The 14,929-nt window shown below is 41.7% G+C and overlaps 2 protein-coding genes across 3 annotated transcripts; one reads left to right on the top strand and one right to left on the bottom strand.

Annotated features, from left to right (window-relative positions):
* The first annotated feature begins 552 nt into the window (after positions 1–552).
* LOC5515960 (NF-kappa-B inhibitor-interacting Ras-like protein 1) lies at positions 553–8,072 on the top strand. 2 transcript variants are annotated; one of them, XM_048722027.1, is made up of 8 exons: positions 553–782; positions 1,722–1,817; positions 2,249–2,296; positions 2,719–2,811; positions 5,175–5,268; positions 5,579–5,665; positions 7,508–7,594; positions 7,682–8,072. In XM_048722027.1, exons 1-8 carry the CDS (start codon positions 684–686, stop codon positions 7,702–7,704), a joined length of 627 nt encoding a protein of 208 aa, XP_048577984.1. In that variant the 5' UTR covers positions 553–683; the 3' UTR covers positions 7,705–8,072. The 2 variants fall into 2 exon arrangements, with proteins under 2 accessions (XP_048577984.1, XP_048577983.1); XM_048722026.1 differs by having other exon boundaries at positions 558–782; positions 7,508–7,695.
* Positions 8,073–9,422: 1,350 nt separating this feature from the next.
* Positions 9,423–13,885, bottom strand: LOC5515983 (visual pigment-like receptor peropsin). The gene is made up of 4 exons (XM_032385855.2): positions 13,641–13,885; positions 12,637–12,911; positions 11,329–11,565; positions 9,423–9,669 (listed from the first exon to the last, which is right to left on the bottom strand). Exons 1-4 carry the CDS (start codon positions 13,650–13,652, stop codon positions 9,501–9,503), a joined length of 693 nt encoding a protein of 230 aa, XP_032241746.2. The 5' UTR covers positions 13,653–13,885; the 3' UTR covers positions 9,423–9,500.
* Between the last annotated feature and the right edge of the window lie 1,044 nt (positions 13,886–14,929).

Raw genomic sequence — 14,929 nt, forward strand, 5'->3', positions numbered from 1 at the left:
AATTACTTGCTTGAATTAGCCGATTGAAATGGATGCTTTGTGTGGCTCGGCATTGAGCGGGAGCATAAAATGGCGGCGTGATTGGCGATTCTTGACATTATTAGGGCTGCCGTACCGCAGGTGCTTCGTAAACTTTATGCCTCGTAATCAGAAGATACAAACAGTGACTGTGACCATCTTTAGTCTATAGAGAAAGTATCTGGAAAGAAACTAAGATTCCGACAAACGTTTTCTTCATATCCGTGCTATTTGTAGACAAAACTATAAAGCATAAGTCAGACATTTTTTTGTAGCCAAATCCGACAATAAACGTCCCGTGGAGATACTGCAAAGACATAAAAAAAATCCCTTTTTGTTTTTTTGGGGATTGAAGATTTTTATAAGAGAACCCCCTCCCCTCCGAAAATTAGGTCCACTTTTTCGGATTTCGTACCCCCCCCCCCCCCCCCCCCCCCCCCCCCCCCCCCCCCCCCCAAGAAAAATCCTGGGTACGGGCATGGTCACTGGTTGAGGACAACTTTTTTTTTGTGCCCTTCAAGATGGCGGCCAGCTTAAAATTCACGCTAGCGCTGGTTGCGATGATATCTTTCACTTTGTTTGGTTTCCCTGTGCATTTAGTAGGCGAGGAGGATTGGGAATAACAATAAATTTGGTGATTGTAACTCTCTTGGATACACACCAAGATGCCAAAATGGCTACGTTTAGTCGTTGTCGGAGGGAATTCAGTGGGTAAAACAGCGCTCATTCATCAAGCAGTTTATAAAAATCATGTCACAGGAAGGGTATGTAATTAGTAAGCTTCATAGTGGTCTTTTCATGTGAGTGATTCGTAATTTGGAAGAAATGTTTATTTGTCTTCCCTCGTAAAAGGCTACACTTTTTGGAGGATTTCTTATCTTATAAGTACGGCTTTGTGTCCGATACGATTCTTGATATGATATATGCGTATGTCATGACATATGCGTCTGTCATGTGTGATCCCCCGTGATTCAGATGTTCCCATAAGCTCTCTGGATGCTTTTAACCCCCTTCTCCTCTTTTTGGAAAAATACAATTCTGGTACACTCTTTTTATCCTTGACTGTCTTTGTTCAATCGCTGTACACTCTTTGTATTCTTGCCTGGTTTTGTTCAATTTCTTTTTGTCTTGTATCCAAGTCAACCCCGTTTTGAATGTCTACGGTAGATCCACTACTTTTATTATACACTCTTTTTCGTTTGTAAGAACATATTTTATAAGAATGCCAACAAATTTTAAGAACATGCTAAGAACATGCCGAGGCTCAGATAGCAGCAAAATATTGAGTTGTGTTAGTGTGATGCATTCTAAAATGCAAAATCAAATTGTGTTCATGATATCAAACATAAATATAATTGTTATTGGTCATTTTATTATTGTGCTTGTTTTATTGGGTAGTTATATTTTTATGTACACTAAAGTTTAAGTTCATGCTCTCAGCCCAGTGAACAGCCCAGTGTGTTCTAAGAGGATATACCATACATGTCAACTCTGCTGCACTAGGCGGGAGTCTGAAGACATCTCCTGCTCTCCCACGTGGAGCACCATCGTCCCGCTTTTTAGCGATTTCTATCGCTTTCAAAAAAATTATTCTGTGGAAATTCGGCATTTTCCCTTTTTTTCTATACACTGACATTTTAAGAAAAGTTGTCCAGGCCAGTTACCCAAGCGGGTGTTGTTGTAAACATCTTTTTTTTTTTCAGCCAATGTTCAAGACCATTGAAGATGTTTATGAAGTACTTATCGAAGTTGAAAGAGGAATCAAGGAAAGGTTTCGCATCTATGACACTATGGGACTGGTAAGAATTCTATCAGAATTATTGATTTGTCAAAATCTACGGGTTGATACTGTATCTAACCCAGCTTATTGCTAGAAGTACTCAAGTCAATTTATTGCTTTCTGTCCAGTTTACAGTTCTGTTTATTTTCAACATCATTTCAAAGTACTACTGGCCTATAATTGTGGTATGGGGTGACCTTTTTTAACAAATTTCTTTTAAATGTTTTGATAGTTTTTCATAGTTACATATTAGAACAACAATATGAACATTTTTTTGAAATAAAAATTGGATCAGGATTTGTTGCGCAAACCCAAAATAACTCATGTGATTCTCTCTATTTTCTAAGCATACCATTATGTATCTTTTCTGTTATGTACATGTACAGCATGCACACTCCTGTGTGCAGATATGGACGCACAATGCAATGCAAGTTTTTGTCATTGTTCTAGGACGAGAGCAAGGGAGAGATTTCAAAACACTACATGAACTTAGCAGATGTAAGTACAGTACTGTAATTAAAATATGTTACTCTGATTTTTTTATCTAATTCTGTATTAACAACCATATGGTTACTCACATTAGCCTGGGAATGGATATGTTTTTTATCAAGCAGTTCCAGTTCCAAAACCCCCAGGATCTGCCTGCTAAATTCTTGTTGGGAAATTGCAATATAAATAATAACATCCTGTAGCTGTAATGCTTTCAGCCCTGAAATTATAGCCTGCCTGCATGCGTTTTTTAGCTATGCTCTCCCAGGAGTTATTTTTTGCTATTCACCAACCCGTGGCACATAGCAAGAAATAAACCTAAGAAATAGTAGGGCAATGGCCACCGTCTTGTTTTGTTCTAGCCGCAGATAAACATAGCAAAAAAATTATGTGTGTTCATTATTTTATTTTATTTTGTCTCTTGTCTCTAGGGATTTCTTCTGGTTTATAGCACTACCTCAAAACGGTCTTTTCTCCTAGTTCAGAGCCTAAAGCGGGATATAGAAAAGAGTAGAGGCAGGGATGTAAGTGAAACTGGTGATAAAACGTTGTCTTGTTGGTTTTGTTGTCTAAACTTGAGATATTATTAAAACTGTTACTATAATTACCCTATTACTACAGTATTACAATTACTATCACTATCACTATCACTATCGCTGTCACTATCACTATCACTGTCACTGTCACTATCACTATCACTGTCACTATCACTGTCACTATCACTATCACTGTCACTATCACTGTCACTATCACTGTCACTGTCACTATCACTATCACTGTCACTATCACTATCACTGTCACTATCACTGTCACTATCACTATCACTGTCACTATCACTGTCACTATCACTGTCACTATCACTGTCACTATCACTATCACTGTCACTGTCACTATCACTGTCACTGTCACTATCACTGTCACTATCACTATCACTGTCACTATCACTGTCACTGTCACTATCACTGTCACTATCACTATCACTATCACTATCACTGTCACTATCACTGTCACTATCACTATCACTACCACTATCACTGTCACTGTCACTATCACTGTCACTATCACTATCACTGTCACTATCACTGTCACTGTCACTGTCACTATCACTATCACTGTCACTGTCACTATCACTATCACTATCACTGTCACTATCACTGTCACTATCACTATCACTGTCACTATCACTGTCACTATCACTGTCACTATCACTGTCACTATCACTATCGCTGTCACTGTCACTATCGCTGTCACTATAACTATCACTATAACTGTCACTGTCACTATAACTGTCACTGTCACTATAACTGTCACTATCACTGTCACTGTCACTATCACCATCACTGTCACTGTCGCTGTCACTATCACTGTCACTGTCGCTGTCACTATCACTGTCACTATCACTGTTACTGTCACTATCACTGTCACTATCACTATCACTGTCGCTTTTACTATCACTGTCACTCACTATCACTGTCACAATCACTGTCACTATAACTATCACTGTCACTATCACTGTCACTATCACTGTCGCTTTTACTATCACTGTCACTATCACTATCACTATAAATATCACTGTCAATATAACTGTCACTATCACTGTCACTATCACTGTCACTATAACTATCACTGTCACTGTCACTATCACTATCACTATAAATATCACTGTCACTATCACTGTCACTCACTATCACTATCACTGTCACTATCACTGTCACTGTCACTATCACTATCACTATCACTGTCACTGTCACTATCACCATCACTGTCACTGTCACTATCACTGTCACTATCACTGTCACTGTCACTGTCACTGTCACTATCACTATCACTATCACTGTCACTATCACTGTCACTATCACTATCACTGTCACTGTCACTGTCACTATCACTATCACTATCACTGTCACTATCACTGTCACTGTCACTATCACTATCACTATCACTATCACCATCACTGTCACTATCACTATCACTGTCACTGTCACTGTCACTGTCACTGTCACTGTCACTGTCACTGTCACTATCACTGTCACTATCACTGTCACTGTCACTATCACTGTCGCCGTCACTGTCACTGTCACTTATTTAAATTGTTGTTTTATTTCTCATTTGTATCACTTTTGCTTTTTAGCATGAATTGCATATTATTTTTTTAGTATACATGAAAAGTTATAAAACTTCAAAGGGTTTTACCACCTCAAAATGCTTTTTCAATTTTATGAAATTTTATTTTAGAAATGTCATGTAGCAAGTTATATATTAACAATCTCTGACTGTAGTATATGTGGTTTATTATTCAAACTGCAAAGGAAAATAAAATCAAATATGCAGCAATTTATTTGTTATGCGTCTTTATGCTTGTTGGCTGTTTTTTTCCTGTAACTGTATTATTGTTATTATTTTAATAAATAAATAAATGAATGAAAAAATGAATGAATGAATGAATGAATAATTACAAGAATTTGTAGGTATACACCTGTTTCATAAAACATTGTCAGTGCAAACAGCAAATGGCGATGGGCCAATGGTAGTTCAATATCCGAAGGATACTTCACGCCTCATTATATTTAGCCGAATGTAGGATCAATCATCCAATAACCATTTGAAGGCTATTGATGTTGTAGCTATGGCATCGCTAGAATTCATTTCTAGGCACCTTTCGGTCTTGGAGCTGCTATTTGCCATTTGCACTGACGTTTTTTAATTTAGGTGTATAATGTTATTTAATAGTCCATGAATCATGCATTATTTTACTTTCTGTAAAGTGTGTGTGATCAATATCAAGTCTATTTTTTTTATTATGGTCCTAAAACATGCATTCAGCTCTAAACATTAATTGTCATGATTGGAATGTTAACTTTGGTTTAATTTGTTTGTGTTCTCCTAGTTTCCAGTAGTTGTGATTGGTACCAAGACTGATTTAAAGGAGGAGCGGGAGTGTGACTGTAAAGTGGCTTCACAGTGGGCTGATGCAGAAAAAGGTAAACAGGTGCTCAACCCTTTTTACCATGCTCTACACTGCAGAATCCAGACTCTAAAATAGAGGGGTTGGCAAATAAGAAAATAAGTGGTGGGGATTCAAGGAATGTACCTGAATGGGGGTGAATAGACACTGAATCTGCCTACCTATCTACCTACCTGGGGTGTCGACTGCAGCCGTCTCTGTGTTTATTTTGCCATGATGAGTTTGCAACTCAAAGCTTCAAGTGATTTTTTGTCGCCTATGCATTGTTTTCTATCTTCTCTGTTCTTGTTCCCATCTTAAAGTTCCTCCTGCTATCTGTTGTTTAGTTCGGCTATGTGAAGTTTGTGTTGGGGAACGGCGGAGTCTTCAAGAGCCTTTCTCAGTGCTTGCAAAGAAAATGGCGGCTTCATGCGGTGAGTGACAGGCTTTTGCCCCATTCAATTGACCATTCAAGCTATAAGAGCTATAAGCATGCATAGGCAGCAATAGAGGATCTACAGGGGGAGGGGGGGGGGGTTAGGGGGTTTAACCCATTTAAAAATGTTGGTGGGTTGGTGTGGGAACAGGGTAGGGGGTCAACTAATTTTGATACCAAGTTCTTGGTATAGAGAAGGTTGGAATAGCCTATCCATCGGCGTTGGAGCTTTATTTCGGCAACAAAACCCGGAGTTCATTATTTTGCCGCTATTCAAAATGCTTGCCAAAACACCGGGTTGTCTTGCTGAATAAAAAACTTGAACACCTACAGGTAATGTAGGCTAAGATTGGAATTGACATGGCGCACCCCTTAAAACAAGGTTTTCCTCCCTTACTGTATATATGTACTCTTGCAAATATTTATTTTGGGTTTCACCACAGGTTTCCCGGTCGCTCTGTAGCGCCTGTGCCTCTCACCACAGGTTTCCCGGTCGCTCTGTAGTGCCTGTGCCTCTCACCACAGGTTTCATGGTCGCCCTGTAGTGCCTGTGCCTCTCACAACAGGTTTCCCGGTCGCTCTATAGCGCCTGTGCCTTTCACCACAGGTTTCCTGGTCGCTCTGTAGTGCCTGTGCCTCTCACCACAGGTTTCCCGGTCGCTCTGTAGTGCCTGTGCCGCTCACCACAGGTTTCCCGGTCGCTCTGTAGCGCCTGTGCCTCTCATCACAGGTTTCCCGGTCGCTCTATAGCGCCTGTGCCTCTCACCACAGGTTTCCCGGTCGCTCTGTAGTGCCTGTGCCTCTCACCACAGGTTTCCCGGTCACTCTGTAGCGCCTGTGCCTCTCACCACAGGTTTCCCGGTCGCTCTTTAGTGCCTGTGCCTCTCACCACAGGTTTCCCGGTCGCTCTGTAGCGCCTGTGCCTCTCACCACAGGTTTCCCGGTCGATCTGTAGTGCCTGTGGCTCTAACCACAGGTTTCCCGGTTGCTCTGTAGTGCCTGTGCCTCTCAACACAGGTTTCCTGGTCACTCTGTAGTGCCTGTGCCTCTCACCACAGGTTTCCTGGTCGCTCTATAGCGCCTGTGCCTCTCAACACAGGTTTTCCGGTCGCTCTGTAGTGCCTGTGCCTCTCACCACAGGTTTCCCGGTCGCTCAGTAGTGCCTGTGCCTCTCACCACAGGTTTCCCGGTCGCTCTGTAGTGTCTGTGCCTCTCACCACAGGTTTCCCGGTCGCTCTGTAGTACCTGTGCCTCTCACCACTGGGTTCTGGGTTTGATTCCCGTTTCCGACGTAAGTTGAGTTAGCTGGTTATCGCGATAGCTCCGAGTTTTTTTTCCGGGCTCTCTGATTTTCCTCCCTCTACAAAAAAAGAAAATTTCATACCAAAACCTGTGTTTCGTGGTCTGACATGAGTTGTGTGTCGAATGTCTGAGGCGTCTTCTATGCCTTCGACTCGACTGTGTTGGATCTGCGCTCTCGGGTTCTTACGAGGGTGATTGTGGCTTCCATTTTCTTCGCATCCGCTGATTTTGGGAAGCTTTTGCGAATTTTTTTATTTAATTTAATAGTATTAAATTTTGTTTTGAGAATGTTATTTTGAGATCTCATCACATAATTTGTCGTTCTCTATTAATTAAATCAAAAACAACGTGCGGCTGACTACCACTCTTTAACATTCTCAAGGCTAACCACCCCTCTATTTATGCAGCCCCTAATGTTTTGTTGAGATGAGGATATTTTTTCCTCTATGCAAAAAAAAAATTTGAGCTGCATACAATGCTTTATTATAATTATTATTCTCCTTACATCCTGTTGAATATTGATATGTTTTATTTACAGGTAAAAGTTATTTACAGTCAACCCATTCTGACGTCAAGAGGATCTTTTCGATGAGGAAGGGGCCCAAGGGATTATCGTTATCCAAAGATTCCAACCTCGATTCAGCATAGGGTTAGATTCCAACCTCGATTCAGCATAGGGTTAGATTCCAACCTCGATTCAGCATAGGGTTAGATTCCAACCTCGATTCAGCATAGGGTTAGATTCCAAACTCGATTCAACATAGGGTTAGATTCCAACCTCGATTCAGCATAGGGTTAGATTCCAACCTCGATTCAGCATAGGGTTAGATTCCAACCTCGATTCAGCATAGGGTTAGATTCCAACCTCGATTCAACATAGGGTTAGATTCCAACCTCGATTCAGCATAGGGTTAGATTACAACCTCGATTCAACATAGGGTTAGATTCCAACCTCGATTCAACATAGGGTTAGATTCCAACCTCGATTCAACATAGGGTTAGATTCCAACCTCGATTCAACATAGGGTTAGATTCCAACCTCGATTCAACATAGGGTTAGATTCCAACCTCGATTCAACATAGGGTTAGAATGCAGGGGGGGGGGGGAGTAGACGGAGAAAAATAGACGGGGGGATCGTCACATCTTTTAGAGTATACAATTTCGACCAACTGCCATCCCTTAGGGGATGTTGAAGGATTCTTCCGATTTCGTTATCTCTTAGGGTATAAAATTCGACCAACTTCTATTTCTGTAGGGGGTGTTTAACTTTTTTTTTCTCGATTCTGTTATCTCTTAGAGTATAAAATACGACCAATTGCTAGTCCTAAGTGGGTATTTAACGTTTTTTTTTCGATTCTGCTATCTCTTAGGGTTAAAAATTCTTTCGACCACCCCCAAATCGCCATCCCTTAGGGATAAAATCGATTTTGCCGAGACGATTATCCCTGTCTGTTTTTATCGGAGTCCCCCCCCCCCCCCCCCCCCCGGGTTAGAATGTCTACGGTATTTCAAAGGGTTAAACTTTGATTCAGCATAAGACTAGAATATCTACGTTAATTAAAAAAAAGGATAAGAGTGTCTATGCTATTGCAAAGATGCGAATGTTTTTTGACGGTTTTTGAGCTCAACACCGTAAAAGGGCCCCTTGCAGTGCGCATCTTCTATCTTATTTTCGGTTTCATTGGATTCAAATTTAATGGCCGACCTCTTTTAAACGGTCACTTAGCACGTTTCCAAGGGTGACCGCTTTTAGAGGTGTGACATTGATAACACAAAGGATTTTTTCTTTGTACATGCTATGATTTTGGTCCAACATGGAATGTCATATTATATTATAAACATGGCGAAGGTAAACACAAGGTAAACGCTGCAAGCACGCTATTTGCCATTTTGCGTTTTTACACACGGCGCAACCTTTTTAAATAGACAACATTTGACAATGTACGTACCTATTTATATGTTATATTCTCAATTGTGAATAAAAGTATGGGAAAACAGACAAAACAGAAGTCGAATGATTCCAACTGTTTCGGACTTTACTGTTTTGTCAGTTTTTCCTATTCTTTGAAACATATTCTCAAATCGGATCCCGAGATGTCATTGAAAGTTTTCACTTCTCCGTCCACTATTATAGTTGTGAATAAAATGTATAGCCGTGAAGGGGCGGGTTGGCTTGATGGCGACCTTCGATTGTTGACTGGGGGAGAGGTGGAAAATTAGATCCTCCATCCGACTTTTGTACCAATAAAAAATAAAACATGTCCCTTCTCTCTGACAAAGATAAAAAAAATAGTCCCTTCAGCTGCCGTTGTCATCATAAGAAAATGGCACGGTGTGAAAAAAAACATCCATTTGCAATGGCTGTTTAAATAGAAGCATTGGGGATATTTTTGTTTGAATTTTGTGACTGAAGCATAAACATTTGCTTCTCGATGGATATTTCGAGATTTGTCTTACAATATGGGATAAAAGTACAGGTGCTGCTGATAACAGCTCTTTAAATTAAAAACATAAACATGAACACGTGGATTCAAGCCTTGATGACCTCTAGTGAGTGTTTTGTAGAAGTCACCGTCCTGGAAGAAGTGGTTGTTCTGTTGTGGACGCTTCGAATCGTAGCGTTTGCGGTTCCATGAAAGGTCTGATCGACAGGTTGTACTAAGCCACGCCTCGTCAGTTTGCTCAGAGCTCGTCGGAACCTTAAGTTAAACAGCAGGAAAGGTGTATTTTGCCTCCATTTTATAACAATATACAACAAACACAGCTCAGAAGAACTCCTGTTTATTTTGGATATGTAACCAGCGAGCAGTAATCACTGCTGAATGACATTAAAAAAATACACAAGCCCACGTGTTATTCACATTCCGTCAAAATAAACATTTCTGCCTCTATCATTACATTCCATCGGCAGAAATGTTAGAGTCAATATTGACGGGACGACAAACAGAGTAGAAAAGTGACTAGACATAGACAGGAATAAAACAACATAGATTGCAGTTGAATATAAAGAAGATAATCATGAAAGAAAGAATGATGACAGATGGATATGTTGACAGACAGGTTAGAAAAAAAGGTAGGCAGAGAGATTGCTCCTCACATTTTCCTAATGTCTCTGTATAGTGCTCCCCATTCCCCCTACCCCCTTCCCCCTACCCCCTACCCCCTACCCCCTTCCCCCTTCCCCCTTCCCCCTTCCCACTCCCTCCTCCCAGTATTTGGAGGCTCAGAGGCTGAGACAGACAATTTGACAAACAAGGTATTCAGGCATACGGAGATGAATAGATCACAGACAGGAGAGAGAGACATAGAGACGAAGAGATCACAGACAGGAGAGAAAGACATAGAGACGGAGAGATCACAGACAGGAGAGAAAGATACAAAGACGGATAGATCACAGGCAGGAGAGAAAGACATAGAGACGGAGAGATCACAGACAGGGGAGAGATCACAGACAGGAGAGAAAGACTTAGAGACGGAGAGATCACAAACAGGAGTGAAAGACATAGAGACGGAGAGATCACAGACAGGATAAAAAGACATAGAGACGGAGAGATCACAGACAGGAGAGAAAGACATGGAGACGGATAGATCACAGACAGGAGAGAAAGATATAGAGACGGAAAGATCACACCCAGGAGAGAAAGAGATAGAGACGAAGAGATCACGGACAGGAGAGAACGACATAGACGTAGAGATCACAGACAGGAAAGAAAGACATAGAGACGGAGAGATCACAGGCAGGAGAGAAAGACACAGACGAAGAGATCATAGACAGGAGAGAAAGACATAGAGACGGACAAATCACAGGCGGGAAAGAAAGACAGAGACGGAGAGATCACAGACATGAGAGAAAGACATAGAGACGGAGAGATCACAGACAGGAGAGAAAGGCGAAGAGACGGAGAGATCACAGACAGAAGAGAAAGACATAGAAACGGATAGATCACAGACAGGAGAGAAAGACAAATAAGATATGACAGACCAGCAAAATTTGGAAATGAGGAGAGAGGAAGACAGATATACCGAGAGAAAACCATAGACATAGCCGTAGCAGGCTCGACTTTAAAGGGATGGGGGCACGATACAGGAACATTAAGAAAACATTGGGGCACAGCCACGCCCCTACGGGTTATTTCCTTATAATTTTTGAAAATATTAGGGGAAGGCACGTGGTCCCAGTGCCCCACCCCCTGCTACGGCCCTGATAGAGATGGAGAGATCAGTCAGACCTGCGAAATTTGGAAATGAGGAGATGGAAAGATAGACAGACGGGGAGAAATACACACGGAGAGATCAGTCAGACAGACGGAGAAAAAGATAGACATACGAATAAAAACATAGGCAGACAGGCGTCTTACCGGGAGTAAAGAAAGACGTAGATGAGGGGGTTGTAACAGCTTGCAGATTTGGCTAGCATTCCTGGAATCGTGGCGGCCTCTGGTGACACTCGTTCACCCGTGATGGCTGAGTATAGCGAAACTATGGCGTATGGTGACCATGCAATCAGGAAACCCAGGAACATCACAAATGATGTCCAGGCATTTTCCTTCTCAGACCTTAGAGTTGCTTGAGACGCGGCGGCATCTCTTCCCCATCTGGAACAATAACAAGATGAGCGACCAATAGGCGACTTGCAATAAGAAAACATGTGACTTTTTGTATGGCAAATTCCCGCGCGCATAAAGAAAGCGCAGAGATGGCTGTGACCTTTAAACCAGAGATTGACAAAAATCTAAATTAAAATGAAATAATCCCCTTTCTGTCAAAATTCTTGATTCTTCTGATTTTCTTGCTTATTAGTAAGCGTGGAATAAGTTGCTTTTTGCTGGAAAATACTGAGCGCGCGCTAGTTGGCAATCCAAAGTCACCCTTTGGCAGTGGTACTTGATGTGGAGCCTAGCTCTATTGTGCCTTCCGCACTAGTATAACGCACTAGTATAACTGGTGGAAGTAGTGCAAAATATAAGAAAATACAGTGGCAATAAAAATAAAAATAATAAATAAAAATAAAAATAAAAGTAAAAATAAGAGCCAAACAAAAAGGTCTGTATCGCCCCGCCTCAATATCGGATGTTTTCTGATTACGGGCCTGCGTTTGCGTTTTGTTGGATAGGTTTTTACTACGCATGCATATCTTTCAACCTTGCGTCTTATTTATGTTATGAGAACGACATCGTATGAACCAAGCGCCTCAAACCAGATCTCAATCTCCACCGCTCAGGGACGGATCCAGGTGTTCCCAAAAGGGGTGGCCGAGAGAAGTGTAGAAGCCCGCTCTTAAGCCCTAACAGGATTGACCGGATAACATCATTATTCTTTTTCCGTTCTATTGTTTTGTTTCCCGTTGTATTGTCTGTGGTTAGGTGGTGCATCAGTCCAATGTAGTGAAATCTTCGGATAGCTTCTACATGACCCCAACCTCGTCCCCATGGTCTTCTAGGTAATTTCAAAATGGCGACTGGCTGACACGCTATATTGAAAATTACCCAGAAGACCCTGGGGACGAGGTTAGCATGACCCGTGGCCAAAGCAAGAGGGTTTCACGAAAGGAAAGCCGGATTCATTGTACGTTCTTCCATGAATTTTCTTATGTTTCTTGTTATTCTTATGCGATCTAAAAATAGGGGGGGGCGCTAAACCCAACCCTAGACCCCTGCGGCGCATACCTTGCAAGTGCATCCGTTGACATGTTACGGGCTAACTTCGCCACCCATGCGTAACAGCCAATCACAAGCGTCATAGGGAGAAGGAAAAAAATCACGAAGATGATAAAAATATACGACTTGTTTGTGGTGCTTTGGTCATTCCACGTGATCGCACATCCAGTCTCCCCAGGCTCCAACTCGTACCCAGACCACCCCAGTACCGGAAATACGGCCCAGAGCATACCCCATGCCCACAGGGTGCCCACAAGCGGGTAAATGCGCTTATCGCAGATGGTCTAAAGAACAAAATCGCACTATTATTATAATTATAATCATGATGTATTTTAGTGCCAAGTCATTTTTCTCTTAATTCGAACTCTGGTCACTTTCTGAGTTTCTCGTAGCAGGGGTTGGGGTACCCTGGGTACCAGAGCCACAAGACTTCTCTCGTCCAGTGACGCTTCGCTCGTCGCGGCATTTTGGCTGCGCGTCACTGGACTAGAGAAGTCTGGTGGCTCTGGTACCCAGGGTAGGGTTGGGGAACTAGGTGAAGGGAAACGGGATGCGGTGTTTTGTTAAGCCTGCTAGCCGGCTCTCCAGAGATTCGGGATTCCTGTGAAAGGTGGAAAGGAGAAAAGAGAGCCGGCAGCAAGACCCTCTGTTTTTGCATGTCACGCTTCACGCTTGACCTTCCGTGTCAAATGAAAGTGTCAGGAGCGTCAAATCGAACCAATCCGTTCGAAAAGTAAACAAAATGGCCAACGTGCAACAACGGCCGATCAAAATACTTGCTTGACCCTGCGAGCCGTCTCTTCCTGTGTGTTTTCGTTGGTCGCAACAGGAATCCTGACACCCCCAAAACAGTAATTTCCGAATTAACCCACTGGAGAGCCGGCTAGCAGGCTATGTTTTGTTTATACGGCGACTCGCAGATTTCTTTTCACTTCCTTTTGTAAAATTTATTCATGTTTAGCCAAGCCTACCTTTTTCCCTTCCCAAATGTGAAACTTTTACATGATTCTTACCTTGTACGTCATTGGTTTAGTGATCGCCAGCCATCGCTGAAAGGCGAGCGCAGCGAGATGAAGCAGGCTAACAAACCCAAGAGCCGCCGTAGATAGTCCGTAAAACACGCACAGCGCTCTGTCGGCATTCCACCAGCCAACCACATTTCCGTAAATCACCACCGGCTTTCCGAGTACCGCTTGAAGCCAATCAGAAATGCTTAGACTAATCAATAGAACATCGGTAGTGTTTTGTAAAGACTTCGAGGCAGTGCTATTGGCTACTAAGCCAAATACGAAAAGGATTGACAGGTAGCCCACGATACATTGATAACCGCTGTCACTCAACCGTGTCTCCATAGCAACCGAACTTGAGTTGACTTTGTTATTCCTAGAACTGAAACAAAAATAGAATGACGAATAAGGTAAAATAGCAATAAACATAATATCAATAATGACGAAAAGGAAGCTTTCTCACTGTATTCACTGTCTTGTATAAAAAAAATAAAATATATAATTGCATAAGAATAACTAGGCAAATTAAAATGAAGTTGAATGTATATCAGTTTCAATAACAGAATAAATGATTATATCAAAAATAAATTCACATGTGTACAGTTTTTTTAAAGATATTTTGATGTTATAATAAAGCGCCTAAGGATGTGGCTTTTCATCTAAACCACATGATTATTGAAGTAGATTGAAAGCAAAATGATACACGTTACGTAACTTACCCTCAGACATACGGAATCGAGGTTGCTTTGTATGACATATGCAGTCTTTACAATAAGTTGCTTTATTATGTCATCCTGATATTTCTTATTTCTACTCCAAACTTAAATCCACAAGAATGCGATATGAGTGTCCTGAGGTTTCGAGTTCACCCAGTATTAGCAAATCACGGCTGTTCTGGCATTTTGAGTATCCCATTTAATAGAAAAAAGTTCATAGTTCGTTTTTATAACATGTTTTCACTGATCTCCCCAAACCCTAGAAGTAAGGAAACATTAATCAAGCTCGATAAAATCCTTGAGTTCCCATTCTCCTCCACTTTTCTTCCCGCCTACACAGGCTCTTCCAAAACGATAATTTTTAATGATTACAAATAGAAAACGTTAAAGACCCAGTGCTTGTGGGACTGACCTGTTGTGTATTGTAGATTCCTTAGAAGGCTATGCTAGATGAAAAAATGTACCACTTCCTCTCCAGGACTAGTTATGAATACTGCTGCGGAGCAATAACACCCATGCAGGTGCGATTTAGGGAATACAGCCATTAAAATCGGTACAATCGTGATCACGTTATTAGAA

The sequence above is a fragment of the Nematostella vectensis genome, chromosome 14, assembly GCF_932526225.1.
Source record: "Nematostella vectensis chromosome 14, jaNemVect1.1, whole genome shotgun sequence".
NCBI classification, from domain to species: Eukaryota; Metazoa; Cnidaria; class Anthozoa; order Actiniaria; family Edwardsiidae; genus Nematostella; species Nematostella vectensis.